This window comes from Falco peregrinus, chromosome 12 (assembly GCF_023634155.1).
Source record: "Falco peregrinus isolate bFalPer1 chromosome 12, bFalPer1.pri, whole genome shotgun sequence".
Classification (NCBI taxonomy): domain Eukaryota; kingdom Metazoa; phylum Chordata; class Aves; order Falconiformes; family Falconidae; genus Falco; species Falco peregrinus.
Window position 1 is genome coordinate 15932839 of NC_073732.1, and position 15881 is coordinate 15948719.

A 15881-nucleotide genomic window follows, 5' to 3' on the forward strand; every position below is an offset into this window, starting at 1 on the left:
GTCTTCCTTCGGTTGCCTCCCGTATTTGACTAAACTGGTGTCAGAGGGTTCAGTCTCCCCACTCTGCTCCCACCCCCACCTGCTTCCTCCAAGTCCTCTCAAAATGTGCTTTGTAACTCAAGACTCTCCTAAAGAGCTGACTCTTTCAGTTCTTCTGCATAACAAAAACTTGTACTGCTCATAAATAGATTTACAATTACCAAGGGTAACAGAAGAATCAGTGCAACCCAGCTGCATCAGAGCCGGCCTCCCATCCTGTCTTAAAGAAGCCCCTGAAATTCAACACACGTCACTGAGGCATAGCTGGGAGACCTCTGCAGGGGGATCTTTCCTTTGAACAACATTCCTATTCTGCAGGATCTGCTATTTGCTGCAGAATTGTCAAGGAACCGCAGAGTGCCTGTCTAGTGTCTTTACGAAAAATGAGAAAAGCTTTTTGGTTTTTAACTAGCCTGGGGTTTCATGTGTTTCTTATAGCAGTCAAGGGTAAGAATTGCCCAGCCAAAGTGGAGGATCCTAAGATTTATTGTGAGTTCTCTGCTAATAACGTCTGGTGTGTGGTTAGTGCCATCTGAGCAATTCCAAGCACTTTTCTGAGCATCCAGGAGGTCAAACTTCCTTAGCTTTTGGGGCTTACAGGAGCATAATGATTTTATGCAGAAGGAAAAAAAAAAAAAAGGCATGGCCAAGGTTATGCATTCAAACTGTGTAGACCTGGAAGGAAAAATCAAGAGCTCTGACTATGCTGGGTCCTGCGGAAGGATTAAGCAGCAGAAAGGAGAGAGGCAGTGGTGCATATGGGTGATCCCTAGCCTTCCCTATAGAAGAGATCACCTATATAAGGAAGATCCCTTCTACATGTCTTCTCCCTAGGCTGCCAGGGGGCATGGGGGGGCATACACCTAGCATAGTGGGTTTTGGCCACCCTGGTGAAATGAATGGGCATGACCCCTGCCTTCGACAGCAGCTGTGTCAGCTCCTTCTAAACCCACGTGGGCTCAGCTTGTCTGAGATCCTGGGCTCAGGCTCTGCACTCCCACAAAGTGGTTAGTTTCCCAGTGATGCATTTCTGCATATCCCAGAAAACAGGCCTGGAGCTGGGGCATGCAGTGCCACAGGGCAAGCTTCCCTAAAGGGGCTCTGTGCTGCTTCTTGCTGGAAGTGCTGAAAAAATGAGGGCAAATCACATCTGTTGAATCAAAAGCAATTCCCAGCAGTTCTGATCTCCTCAGAGGTGTGATTCCTTCATGGAACTGAACCCCTCCAGAGAGCTTCTCTGTGTGGGAATTCACTTGTCCCTGGGCCTCAGATGAGTCTCAGATGATGGGTAGTTCAAACATACAGCCCTATTGATGTCAGTGGGGACTTTCTGATTTCTCTTATGAGGGGTATGTATCTATGTTTCTTCCCAGGTGCTAGGGGTGCAAAAGCAGCAGCATGATGCTCACTTTCATTCAATATGATTACTAAAAAATGTTGCTGAAGACAATAGTCAAGTCTGTGCAAGAGTGGCTGCGAATAACAGGAGACTTCTGCTAGAGCACAAGCTAATGGTTTGGAGAGGGCAGGGTTTGAATGCAAGGTCGGCTGATGATCAGTGCCAGAACACCACACCATTGCTATTGATCAAGGAAATGAGCATCCAGGCCTCTTGTTATGTGGAGATTAAGTTACCTGCAAAGTAAGAAGGAATAAAGGGAAGAAGATACCAATGAGAAATCCGGCTTGGGTGTTGGGTTTCTCTAGACAAAATCTCAATTTTAATTCTGCAGGCTTTCTCCTGGTACATGAGGGAGAGAGGAGCTGGGAGAAGGACACTTCTAGTTTTGTCGAGCTCTTTCCCTCCCTTCTGCCTATGTGCACGTGTTGAAGTGTGTAAAGAATCAGTGTCCCAGTTCTTCTGATCCTTCACAGAGGGTGCTCTGTCCCTAGGCTGAACCTACAGTGCTTTGGGTCTTTGAGCAGGGCTGGAGAGTACTCTGGCGTCTTCTGAACTCCGGTGTGGGGCTGAAGGGCAGGTACCAGGCGTTTTTATTCTGTGCTGCAGCTATTTTTAACAGCTGATGTTACACAGACTTGTGCTTCTTCTCAAATCAGATTAGATGGCAAAATCAAGAGGTGAGCAGAGAAGCTCGGTAATGAGGAGCAGCAAACATCACCTTTACTTGCCGAGTTGCACTGCACGGCTGCCTGTGGGCTGGAGCCAGTCCCTTGTCATTAACCTGGGGTCTTTTTCTTCTGGAGAGAGGGGGCAAGCTCCTGGCTGTCTACGCTGTGGATAAGCTTGTGTGCATCATTTACACATGTCTGGGGATCATCATGCCCCTAAAGGTCTTTGGCAGCCTGGCCACAGTATCTTCATGGTTTAGTACCCTCTTGCTTACCTCCAGTGCTGGTGATGTAAAGAATACATTTGTGATCTTAAGAAGTTGCAGATGGTCTGTGAGGGACCACATGAGCTTTCTGAGCCAACTTGCAAACCCTTCCTGACATGGGAAGCCTGCAAAGACAAGGATGTTACAGTAACTCATGGTCCCAGCAGCTTACAGGGAGCCTTGCAGGCTGTGCAGGAGGAGTGAGTGATACAGGGGTCAAGGAAAGAAGTCAAGGCAGCGCACTGTGTGGACTGTCTCCTCCCCAGCAGGCTGATGTGGAACATTGGTAAAGCTACTGCAGATGCTGGGGTCTAAGTTGGAGAAGAGGAGCAGTGCAGAGCTAGTGCCTAGATCTGGCTGGGCTCCCAGAAGCACTCCCATGATATGCTTCTGCTGCATGCACGGTTCTGCAAATCCTCTTTCATGGAGCCTTTCTGAGCACCTCTCTGCTCTTTTGACCTCTCTCTAGTTCCCGTGCAGCAAAAAGTCTCTTAATGCAGTGACCGTCTTTGCTTACATTTCCTTTTGATGGCAATGGTTGCGTATCTAAGGGATCAGGAAGGAAGGCTTCAAGAAGGAAGCAAAAATTAGGAAATGCCTGTGTTAGAAATAAGGGTTTGTGTGATTTTTTTGTTGTGGTCAGTTTTTTCAAAGACAAGTCTGTGTGTTCCTCCTTATTTACACAAAGCTGGTCATGAAATAGGAGCAGATCCCAGCATGCACTGCAGTGGTCATGAAATCAGTTCATCTGAAATTCTGTAATGGATGAAGAGCATCTCTGCATTGCTTTTTTTTAAATGGGAAGAACAATCTCTGCGTCATGTGCATCAGCATCCCACTTCATTCAGGAATGTATCCTAAATGTAGGTGTTACGTAAAAGTAAAATCTCTTTTCTCTGTCTTTATTCTCCTTGTATCACAGTGCTTGGAGTAGAAATAAATCCTATTTTCCTGTCACTGAATGAACAACAATGCAATGAAGTTCTCTCTGTAGAACTCATTTGCTCACCTGTGTTACTCTGAACTAACCAGCAAGCTTGGCCTAGAGGTGCTGCTCCTAATTCTAACATTCCTTGCTTTTCTCATGCTTGTGCACACTTACCTGTTGCAATGCCAGATTGTATAGCTTTGGAAGGCCTTACTGCTTACACAGCTAGGAAAACAGAACTCCTTTAAAGTGCTTTAAGCAAAAGTGGTAACTGAACATCAGTCTCTTTACTTAGCAAAATACCAGCTTGCCAAGCAAACTTTTCAAAACAATGTGTCACACAAGGGACGCCTGCAAATTATGTGTTTTGCCTGGTACCAGCAAGAGACTTGTTAAAGATCAGTGAACCTTCTTTGATGCTATGAGAGCTGGTCCTTCAGCTAAAATACATTTTTTTGTGTTTGACGCTACAGGTTCTGGGTTTGGTCTTTACTGACAGCTCCACAGGGCTTCTACAAATGTCATAAGGTTATTCGTAACCCCTATTCCCTCCTCCTCCCAGGTGGTCCTGGTACTGAGATGGAAAGAAGAGAACTCAAATGGCCCACTGGTGCTATTATCTTAAGTACTTGGCTCAAGTACCAGACTTGATTCTCTTTGGGTTTGCACTTACATGTTTGCTGAGCTGGAGTGCCTGCTTCTTCTCTCAGATTGCATTTGGGCTGTTGAAACTTGGGATGAAAGCTTTGTGCCAGAGTAGTGTATGCCATACGATGTTGGCTAATGGGATTCATTGAAATCCCTTCACATTTCAAATAGTTTTATAAATAAGGGGGGCAGTTGGAACACATTGCAAACCCCTAAAGCCTTAGTGAATGCTGAATTTGGCCATCTCAACTATTTATAGAACACTCTATGCCTATTCTAAATATATTTTCCTCAAGGGGACCTCATCTCAACGCCCTGCTCCACAGCTTAAATTGGATCAGCAATGCTGCTCTCATCTGTTAGCAAAAATACCTTCTCTAGCTCTGTGGCAGATCTGCCGGTGTTGCTGGTCCGGGCCTTTAAGGGGAAATTCTTTGCCAGGCAGAGCTCAAGGGTTTGGATTTAAACTCTTCAGCCAGCCAGGTAGAGAGACAATGATGATCTATTGGATCATTTCCTGTAGCCATTGCCTGATTATTTTTCAATTCTGTGGTGGAGAATCTCTACCTTTTAGAAAAATCGTGTTTTCTTTTCCAGTCAAAAGCTCTGGCTGTACCATAGGATAGAAGTTTTGGTGCGAAGAGCACACTGCACAACTTCACAGGACATTTTTCATCCTTCAAGTTTAAAAATACTTTAAAAAAATACATCCTTTATTGAACTCTGTAGATTAGAACAGTTTCTTCTGTAGGATAGTTACATTCTGTCTGCCTCTCTCAAGAACGTCTGCAGATCTGCATGGCAGATGCTGCAGATCACAGTCCTAAGTGGAAAATTTTGGGTCAATGTAGAAGCAGGATGGGCCATCAGGGCTTTACATACCCTGAATAGCTGTGCTGCCCCACAGTAAGTGTCAGTACTGACTTGTATGCTCAGAAAAGCAACTGCGCCCTGTCCCTATGATGTGATTGACCCAAACTCTACTTCATGGGTCTTGGACTCAGCAACTGGGGTGTAAAACACCGAGGCTGCTTGCACTGGTTCAAGGAGAGGATTTAGAAGCAGTGTGCCAATAGTGTCTCCAAAAGTCCTGTCAATTTAGGTACCCATTAGAAATCTTCTTCTGGGTGCAGTGGGGCAGTGACTGCCACTTACTTGGCCTCAGGGATAGAGAAGCCTGTGCAAGGCTTTGCCACTCCATGGATCAGGGAAATGTAGCTCACTGCGTACCTACACCTCAGAAAATGTTTTTGGGGTCGACAGAAGCTTTTCTTGATTATGCATGTGGCAAGATTACAGAATGTGATTAGCTCAGACTTAGCAGGACAAGTTTCTTAGCACTCCTCTGGAGCAGTTTCCTTCTCTTGCAGCCTCTAGAGCTGCATGAAATGGAAGGGGTTATGTCATTGCCCTGCCTGGCAGGAAAATCATCCCAGCTCAGTGCAGCAAAATGGACTGGGTCCAGTGCTCTTGGAAGCAATGAAACAGGTAAAGTGAATTTAACAAGGAATTTCACATGGGGGATTGCACAGTTACCCTGAATATTGCCCCATGGTGCATTCCCTTTCACATACAGGCCTCTTCCTACAGTCTCCTTGGCTCTCCCAAGGAATCAGAATCAGCATAGGTTTAGATTTTGCTCTAGTCATGGCCTACCTGTGTGTATGCAGAGAGCATTTCCTTGTCCCTGTCCTAGCATGCAGGAAAGGACAGGTGAGTCTCCTCAAAAGCACTGCAACGCCACTCAGCCTAGTGCAGCACTCGGCACCTTGGGGTACTTCTGCTGCACTCTGCCAGGGAGACCCACTCAGCTCAGGCAGTATTCCCCAGGGATGCATTAACTCAGGAAAGGCTCAGCAGTACCTGGGGCTTTGCCAGGATGGGTGCTCAGACTCTAGTGCTGATCATTTGTATTAATGTTTCAGTAAAAAACCACTCCTAATGTGTCTGTCTGTGCTTCCTGGGCTGACAGAGTGATAGGCAGCTTTCTGCCTCACCTCGTCATGCCTCTGGCTAGTTATTCCCACTGATGTCTCTCTTAAATCTGGCTTCATTGTCATGGAAGGTCTTAATTTGACCACTCTTGATATAAGCAAACCAGAGTGAACTATAGTGCTTTTCGAAAGCATGCCAACAAAAAATAGTACGTTTGTGCTTGTAAGAAATAACAGTATATCCCTTTTGCAGTGCTTATAAGAGAATCAGTGTCTCCCTTCAAAGTCACTGGCTTTAGTTCCTTTGTGGCCTAAGTGTGTTTTCTGAACTGGGGCTGGGAAGGAATCAAGAGTGTTTGACCACAGGATTAGCACCAGGAATGAAACAGCGCAGATAGCAGAAGCAAACTATAGAGCAGTCGAAGTGCAGACCTCAATTTTAATCCTAATTTGAACATTGAATGAGGTGCTAATACCTCAGCTACTGCATGGAGTCTCTTCTCAGTCTGCTGTTCGTGTTCTGTGAACAGAGTATGGTGGTATTTATAGAATGCAGTGAAAAACTGGCTTTGCACAACTGGTGTGGGTAGTGCAGGTGAGGGGAAGTGTCTGGTTTCGGTGTTGAAAATAGAAATCTGTCTGCATGTCATGCTTTAGTGGTGGACTTGGCAGTGTTAGGTTTATGGTTGGACTTGATGATCTTAAAGGTCTTTTCCAACCTAAATGATTCTGTATTTCTATGATTCTATGTGTGTGCTCTGGGGAGCTGATCAGGTATTTTGTGGCATGATACCGTCATTACAGCTTGAGGAACCAATTTCAGAGCTGGCTTCTGTTACTGCCTGATAGAGTCAAATAATCATAGAACAGTTTGGGTTGGAAGGGACCTTTAAAGGTCATCTAGTCCAATCCTCCTGCAATGAGCAGGGATATGATAGTTTAACCTGTCTGCGTTCCACCGTAAGAGAAGGACGTATTGCCTTTGTTCATCAGTAAATCTAAAGCAAATAGTAAAATCGGGCCTGCTTGAACTATCATTTGTAGCTGTTCATTCAGTTACACACAAATCAACCCCCTGATGGTGGCCCAGCTTTTTTCTTACACCAGAGAGAAAATAAGAGCGGTGATTCAAATAATAATCTCATTTCTTTTTGAAGCATTTGGATACCATGGAAATAAGCAACAATATGGTGAAAAACTGGTTTAGAAGGTGTTTAAGAAGTTAAAGTTAGTCCTGAAAGTAGCTTTGCTGTGTTTTACCAGAGGCTTCTGCTTTTTTCCATTGTCCCCAGTATGATGTTTAGGATGGACTTCACCCATTCCCAGGAATGCAGGGAAGGCCCTGCCCTGAGTCAGGTGGGACTAAAGGTTGGCTGGGTGCTGGGTCTGACGTACATCTGTGCTGTGTCACACAAACTGTGATGGATAACTCTGGCCGCTTTTATTCCTGCTGGGTATGGGGTGGGGTTAAATCCTGTATCCCAGATCTGTTTGCCTTCTCTTGAAAGGACTTCTCTTTCTCGCTTTTGCAGGCATGGTTCAGAAGCTTGACCAGAAGCTGCCTGTAGCCAACGAGTACCTGCTGCTTTCAGGCGGTGTGCGGGAAGGTGTGGTGGACATTGATCTTGATGAGCTGAATGTTTATGCACGAGGCACAGACTATGACATGGACTTCACCCTGCTTGTGCCCGCGCTGAAGCTGCATGACCGCAACCAACCAGTCACGCTGGACATGCGCCACTCAGCTTTGTGCCACTCCTGGCTGAGCCTGCGTCTGTTTGACGAAGGAACTATCAGCAAATGGAAGGACTGCTGCACAATCGTGGACCATATCAATGGAGCTACCAATTATTTCTTCTCTCCAACAAAAGTCGCAGACTGGTTCTATGACTCCATTAGCATTGTCCTCTCCGAGATCCAGAAAAAGCCCCAGCGAGGGATGCCAAAGGTGGAGAAGGTAGAAAAGAATGGGACTATCATATCCATCATTTTGGGAGTGGGCAGCAGCCGCATGCTGTATGACATTGTCCCTGTGGTGTCCTTCAAAGGTTGGCCAGCTGTGGCCCAGAGCTGGCTGATGGAGAACCACTTCTGGGATGGGAAGATCACAGAGGAGGAAGTAATAAGTGGGTTTTACTTAGTGCCTGCATGTTCCTACAAGGGGAAGAAGGACAATGAATGGAGGCTGTCATTTGCCAGAAGTGAAGTGCAGCTGAAAAAGTGCATCTCCAGCAGCCTCATGCAAGCCTATCAGGCCTGCAAAGCTATCATTATCAAGTTGCTGTCCCGCCCCAAAGCCATTAGTCCATATCACTTGCGGAGCATGATGCTGTGGGCTTGTGACAGGCTACCAGCCAACTACTTGGCCCAGGAGGATTACGCAGCCCATTTTCTCTTGGGTCTCATTGATGATCTCCAGCACTGCTTGGTCAACAAGATGTGCCCAAACTATTTCATCCCCCAGTGCAATATGCTGGAGCACCTCTCCGAAGAAACCGTCATGCTGCACGCGCGGAAGCTGTCCTCAGTCCGCTCAGACCCTGCCGAACACCTTCGAACTGCCATTGAACATGTCAAAGCAGCCAACCGGCTAACACTCGAGCTCCAGCGGCGGGGCAGCACCACCAGCATCCCCTCCCCGCAGTCAGATGGAGGGGACACCAACCAGCCTGATGACCGATTAGCCAAAAAGTTGCAACAGCTAGTGACTGAGAACCCTGGGAAGTCCATCTCCGTCTTCATTAACCCAGATGATGTCACAAGGCCCCACTTCAGAATTGATGATAAATTTTTCTGAGCTTTCAGCAGTGTTTCTTGGGATTTTTTTCTTTTGTTTCATTTTTAAAAACTCTTTCAGTGTGCAGGTTTTTTTGTTTGGTTTTCCTTGATGACTTAGTCTCTTGTTTTTTACATATCCAGCGTAGATTGGATCTGTTGAGAACAATCTGAATAAATTATAATTCCTGGTTCTGCAGGACAGTGCAGATTTTGAAACAGTATATTACTATTTCATATGCTGCTTTGATTTTTTTTGCCCACCCAGCCCCATTGTCTGTGAGTAGTTTCTAAAGGAGAACATGCACCGATAACACACATGCCACACTGTAATGTAGATTTTTTTCAAGCTTCCATAATTTATGTACATTGTCGGGCCTGGGGAAGGGACAGCTCACCTTCCATTGCTTCAGAAATTCTCTTCTTTTTCCATGAGCTTCCACCACCCTAAAGAAATGAGGAGAGACTCTGGGTTGGAAAGCAGTACCGGTAATTTGATGAGGCCAAATCTACTGGGCTGAAGCCCAGTTCATCTGTTCTTCACACTTCTCACACTAGGGGAGAAAGTTGACTTTAAAGATGATGATGCATCTTTTGGGGGAAAGAGTTGTTTCTGTTTTGATCTACTTTTTGAATGTAATTGTTCATAATTGGACCTTGTGCAGTCCAGAGGGTTGTTTCTGCTGCTTTTCCATGCGGAATAAGGTTATGGAATGTTAGTTTTAGTGTGTGTAATTATTCAAAGCCTTATTTAAATTCTATTAAAGAACATACCATTATAAATGTTAATTGCACTAATGAAATCTCTGCCATTACCTCAGTCCCACTGTTTGTGTTTCTTTCATGAATTAGCATCTGTTATTAGGTCTCAGTATTGCAGATCGCTTGAGGCCCCTCAGGTCTCATGGTTTCGGGTGATTTCTTGATTGTCTTTTGTAAAAGGCTCTTCCTTATTAGCCCTGTTATGTGTGAGAAGTCAGATTTTTGCATTGGCATATTTCTTTGGATGCGTATTGTGTGTTGCAGTGCATATTGCATTAATATGTATTGCATGTTGTTGAAACAGGTTTACCATTAGATAAGGATGTAATGCTAAAGCAGTGGTATGTGCAAAGTGAATCAGCCAGACCTCGAGCCAAGGAGCTACCTTGCTTCTGTAATGCATGTATTAGGCCTGATCCTCTATGGCAGTTACCATTCCCTTGACTCCTGTGGACTTTCTGACTTACCCTGGGACATATGAGATCTTACTTTGGTCTCATGTTTGCAAAAGTTGTGTTTGTATGTAAACTTGTGGTGCAACAGTAGCCTTGAAAAACACATACGCTTTCCTTTTGTGTGTAGGATAAGATGTATGGTAACAAGGGTTAGTCTGAGCCAAAAATAATTCCAAGAGTTCAAGGATAGTGACTTTTTGTGGCTGGCTGGCCAGTGACTGATATTTAGGCCTTAAATCAGCAATTTGGGCTTACTGATTATCCCAGAGAAGCTGTTCCGATCCAAACTTGATGCATGTGTTAAAATGTGATTATTAGAGCAGGTTGAAGTATTTTTTAAATATTTGACAGACAAATGAGGTGCATATCTAGCAAATTCTAACAGATAAAAATTGTGTATGAAAGATGTGTCACTTTTTTTAGCCCAGCCTTTCTGGTAAAAGAAAACCCACAGGCTGGTGGAGCAACACACCAGCAGCTTTGGAAACTGCTTTATTAGATGACAGAGAGGTTTTGATACCTAATCTGGTGCCCAAGTCATGTCTTAAAATGAAACTTTGGCTCCTCCATCTCTTGGGCATATTTGAAAACTTCACCACACTGCTGTAGCCAAGATGTTCATGTTTACCTGTATTTACTGGTACACACTTCCGTGAGCCTGAAGAAGCTCTCAGAAGTTGCTGACTAGACGGAGTGGATGAGGATTTAACTTTAAAGCACAATTGGCTAGTGATCATGAGCCCTGGTGCAGCTGCGGTTACAGTCCGGGGAAGGACATATATTGACTTCAGCAGAAGCAGAACTGGGTCCTACCAGTGTGGCTATTGCCAAAGATGAGTCTCCATTTAAACTCGTGTAACCTGCCGCGGGAGGCAGGAGAACCAACGGGGAAACCTTTCCAGAAGTGCTTGGAAAATGCAGATTCATTGAAATGGTCTTTTCCCCAGTCTCCAGGACTTCTGCCTGTTGGAAAAAGAATTTGGGCTGCAGGATGAAGTTTCTCATCACCACATGAGAGAGATCTGCTCAGCATAAAGCAGCAGTAGCCTGGCAGGCAGAGTACTTTCCTGGGAGTCTCAGTGTCCATGCCGGTGCTCCTGAGTTATGCAGAAACACAGCCTTCCTCATGCCAGTTCAGCATCCCAATGACCAGCAGTTTGGCTAGCCCATGTCAAGCTGTGGTGTGTGCTCCTTTTTTTGGTTTTAATTAAAAAACATTTTGAAAAGTATCCATCTTGTTCTTCCTGCATTTTCAGGAAACTGTGGGTGTGTTGGTTGGTGGTTTGGGGTATTTTTGTGGGGGAGAGGTGGCTTGGCTTTTTACTGGACTGGAAAGCAATTTCCCAGGTAGGTCTGAGAGAACATTATATCCTCTGCCTGGACCATCTGTCTTTCAAGGAGGCAGAATCTTAATCTCCAGTAGATTTTGAATCTTAGGCTAGTATTTGCTCCTTATCACATACTATGGCTTAACTTAATAAAGCAGGTTGCCAGCCAGAGAGGTGATGTGTGCTTTGTATATTGGAGAACACTGAAGGTTCTATTTTCTTCTTCTCCCATTGTCCCCTCTTGCCTTTGAGTATATACTGGGACAGACTTGCAAAATGCATAGATCTCTGTGTGAGATTTCAAAGTAGTGAGTGGGTTTATACACTTGAAACCTGCAAGTTTCAAGAGGATTGCAGTTCCTTTCCTATTGGGGAGTTCTTTAAAGTCTTCACACAAGACTTTAGATAGAGCACCCAACCCCACGGGGTTAGAGGCTTGGCCAATCTGACTAACACTGGAGTAAGAGGGGATTTGCTTTAAACTAGCAATGTAGTCATCTTCCCTACTGATATCAAGAGGACAAGGCAGCGCTGTAAGCCCATGTCTCAATGGAAGCTGCAGTTCTGCACCCGCTGCTGTGGAGCTAAGATTTTTAAATTTTTATTTTATTTTATTTTATTTTCCTTTTGCCCATTAGCTGCCTTCCTGCTGGCTTCTCCCTGTTGGTGAGTGATGTTGCAAAGGGACTGAGACAATTAGTGAGGGGCTGGCTGCACGTGTAAGAATGTAGGAGGTCTCCTTTATGTAACATCCTAGGAGCATGTTACTGCCTCCTACACTGTTAAAAGGGAGGGGAGTCCCCACCAGGAGGGTCTGGCCTTGAGGCATCAGAGAGGTGGGGAGGAAGAAAAGTGCCCCTCAGAGGCTCCACTTCCGTGTCTCAGTGTGAGCCTCCTTGGGCATCCTGGCTCTGGTCCTGCTCTTGGGACAAGCTTTTGCCTTTACTCTTTCAATAGGGCTTCTGGCCAGTAGCACAAGGGGAGGAGCAACTGATTTGACTGGTTCCAGTTGTCACCTCTTCTGGGAGACCCTGAAGAACCTGTCACTTCAGGGGGATGCCTGAGCTGCTACAGAGCTGACAAAGCCACCAGCCAGTGGGGCGTTACTCTGTGCTGCGTTGGAGGGAGTACTCAAACTACAGCAGAAGGGAACAACAGCCCAAGCGCTCTGTGAAAGCCTGCAGTCTCTGCTCCTTCAAGCATCTTATGTGAAGCCTCAGACGCTTCTGGCTGGCTGTGATAAATCAGTTTCTCCATGTTTTTGAATACCCTAGCCTGGAGAAATGTTGGTGCTCTAACCAGAAAACTATAACTGAGCATCAGAGTCACTCTTTGCAGGAGATAAAGTCCTGCTGGTATTTTGCTTAAACCATCCACTGACCAAAGAGCTGTTTTTTAATGGTCTGTCTTTTCCGTTGTCCTTCTGTCACTGTGAGAAATAACTCTAATTTTGATCTATGGTTGTTCTGAACTTCACAGGGACATCCAAGCTCTCTGCCCTTCCATTTTTTGGTCTTCTCATGGAAGGTATACTATGCTAGGAGACAGGCTTATGTCTGCTACAATTGACAGGTCAGTGACTGAAACAGGCACTGAAAGACAGCAGTTACTCTTGACGTGAGATGTGCCCTCAGCTCAATTTCTGTTGGCCGGTGTTGTGGGCCATATGAGATAATCCCCAAACTCTGTCTGTAGGCACTGTGCTCTAAAACAAGCAGAGTGTGGCTGGCATCACTCAAGATGCTGTCCTGGTGCCAGGCATCCACGAGTAGCTAGAAGTCTCCAATCAATTGCTTAATTTTTTGGGGAATACAGGGAGAAATGACTTCTTAAAAGCCTTAGAAGGCCAGAGATTCCTCAAGGTTGCATTGCTGTACTCTCCAAAGGCTGTGACTTGTGCTTAAACCTGGTTCTACTCAGCTGCAACCTCTGAAAATGTTTCTGTAAAGGTTTACCTAGGTGTCTCGCCATTCTGCTTGCTGTATAGTGATGAATGGCAGCTGGGTGATCAGACCAAAAGCCTCCAGGAGGTGCTAGCTGGGGCCAGAATGTCACAGGACAGGGCTCAAATCACATTAAAGACCGTTGGGACTTGAAAATGTGCTTAAAACAAAGTGTGTGCACTTTGCTGGATCAAGCTGATTGTGATCAGACCAAAAGCAAGCAGTTGTCTGTCATGTTTTATTAACCCATGCATTTTACAGGCAACCATGCATAACGCAAGTGAATGTGGCAGAGGGAGCAGGCAAGGTAGGCCTTGCTAATGAATATTTCTAGAGTTATTTTATTGTAAAGGTGGGTGTAGTTGGTGCCTAGAATTGCTTACAAACGTTCATCTGTCCCTTTTTGCAGGTTCAGTGCTGGATACGTTTGCCACTTCATTTTTTTTATTAGAGTGAGTGTTTTCGAAAGGTCACTGGGCAGCTGAGTGCAATAATGTTCAGATTCTCCTGGCATTGCTCAGTGATTAGAAATATTCAGCATGCAAACAGCTTGTTCAACTTCAGCAAGTACATCATCTCCCTCCTGCCAGCCTCGCTTGGGGTGAGCTAATGGACTTTTAACGTTTACAGCTTAGAGAGTGACTGTCTCTAATAGCTCCTGATTAAGCTCTCCAGAAAGGCAAATAACCATCATGGGGAAAAGGCTAAACAAGGGGAGGGGGGCAAAAAAAGCACAAATATTAAAAAGTTGCTGGCCAAGGGACTCTTGCTGACATGTTTTGTGTTTAGAGAAATTCAGCATTATATTTAGCACATTTTGGCTTTTGAGAACTGTCTGTCAAATGGATCCCAATTTATTTCCTCTGAATGCTTTTGGAATAGTGATAAAATAGCCCTCCATCCCTCCTCCTCCCCCTTTGCCCATTTATAATGTATTATTTTAGGACTGCTCTGAGAAATGTATTGTGTTTTCCTATTATCATTGTCCCTGGCTCAGCACTGTGCTTCCAAGCTGAATGTAGGCTTTGGGGGGTTATTTTTATCTTACTGACCTTCTGTGGTGCAGGAACACGCTCTCATTCAGTCTTCAGACAGCCCGATTTGCCAAGCAGAGAGATGTGGGTGCACATCGGGGGCATCAGGCTCTCTTTAAACTCACTCGGCCCTGTCTTTCCCTCCTAGTTTTTGTGTGCTGGGAATATTAAGATGGAAGATGTGACTGAGGTCTTGATTGGCACAGAGAAGACACGATACGTGATTCTGAAGTCAAGGAAGTTCTAGTGCAAAGTGAAAATTGAGCCCAAATAGCCACTTTTCTCCCTGATTCTCAACCCCTCTGAGCCCTTTGTTTAGCTTTCTTTTGGGTAGGTGGATAGGAGAGACATGAACTGCTTTTGTCCACTTCAGTGGGTACTAATCATAGCTTTGGCTTAGAATCAGTGCATAAATGCATTAATGTCTCTGTCTCCAGGGCTCCCTGTTGCCTTACACCTTATCATAACATTGGTGGGATGGGGAGAGGGTTTTATGATCTGTTCAGCCAATTCACAACAGAACTGTGCAAGGAATGGGCTTTTTCATGAACAGCTAGTGACCTCCTGTCCTGCTGCCACCTGTGTGCCAAGGCTCACATACACAGTATGTTATTAGCCACTTCTGAGGGCTTCAGCTGATCAGAGAATAAAGGCCAAGGCACTTCTGTGCAAACTGGCCAGCTTCCCCTTCCAAGCCTTCAGCATCCCTTGCAGGGCAAGTCTGCTTCTATCTGAAGTCAGTGCTCCGAGAGCAGACTTTGGCTGGTTATGTTTGCAGGGTACAGACTGCATCTGCAGATGATGGCAGGCCAGGGGACAGCTTCCGACAACTGCCACACCAAGAGAGAACTCCATTGGCTGATCTGAAACAGCACGGAGGAGAACATTCTTCCTCCAGGGAGGCCACTGCAAAGTCTAACCTTTCCCACCAGCACTATGACTTGTGCAGTGACCAGGAGAAGGCTCCATGACTAGTGCTACTGTAAAGGCACCCTTGGGTCGAAGAGTGTGTGTCATGCAGCAGCCACTATCCATGAGAGATGCTGGGGCTCTTCTGCCTCCTGCCACCATGTGGGACAGAGCCCAGGACTGCCTTAGGACTGCCCCAGCAAGGGCGGCAGAGTGGTAGCTGGAGTGGTTGAGGACACACTCTCCCCTCACTCCGACCCCCAAGCTCTGCACCACCACCACAGCTGCAGCAGCTGGTTGTGGCTTCTATGGCAAGACACTATTTGTGGAGCTCTCAGGAAGCGAGGTCGGATCTTTCCTGGCAAAGCTGGCTCTCGGGGAAAGCCTGCAGCAAGCCCACTGATCCCTGTCCCTCCCTACTCGCTTAGGTAAGTGCTCAGTGCCTGCAAGAGCCTTCCCTGGGCCTTACACCTTCTTTGCAGCCATGTAAACTAACACAGAAGAACTGGGGCACTGAGGAACAAGGACAAGCAACAGTGTTAGTGCAAAGGATGTGCTTCTCCTCTACCTCCCATGGTGTCCAGTACACATGTGTTCAGCTGTGATTGTCCTGTGAGGATCCTCCAATTCTTCAACTGTTAATTGTTGATGCAGGGCTCAGAGGAGCCACTTCAGTCATGGAGTTCAGCCACCAGTATGGTCAAAAACACCAGCAGTGGTGGTTTTGTCGTTTAGGCTCCAGAGTGTCTAGTCTACCCCCAGCCCCACACTTCTTAACACCCTGTAACAG

At 45.8% G+C, this 15881-nt stretch overlaps 1 protein-coding gene across 1 annotated transcript in view; it reads left to right on the forward strand.

The window, feature by feature from the left end:
* The window catches only part of MB21D2 (Mab-21 domain containing 2), a 62707-nt gene extending 51601 nt beyond the window's left edge, over positions 1-11106 (forward strand). The window contains exon 2 of the mRNA XM_005237736.4: positions 7418-11106. Coding sequence (XP_005237793.2) covers positions 7418-8682 — 1265 coding nt within the window. The 3' untranslated portion in view covers positions 8683-11106. The remainder of the gene's footprint in view (positions 1-7417) is intronic.
* The last annotated feature ends 4775 nt before the right edge of the window (positions 11107-15881 follow it).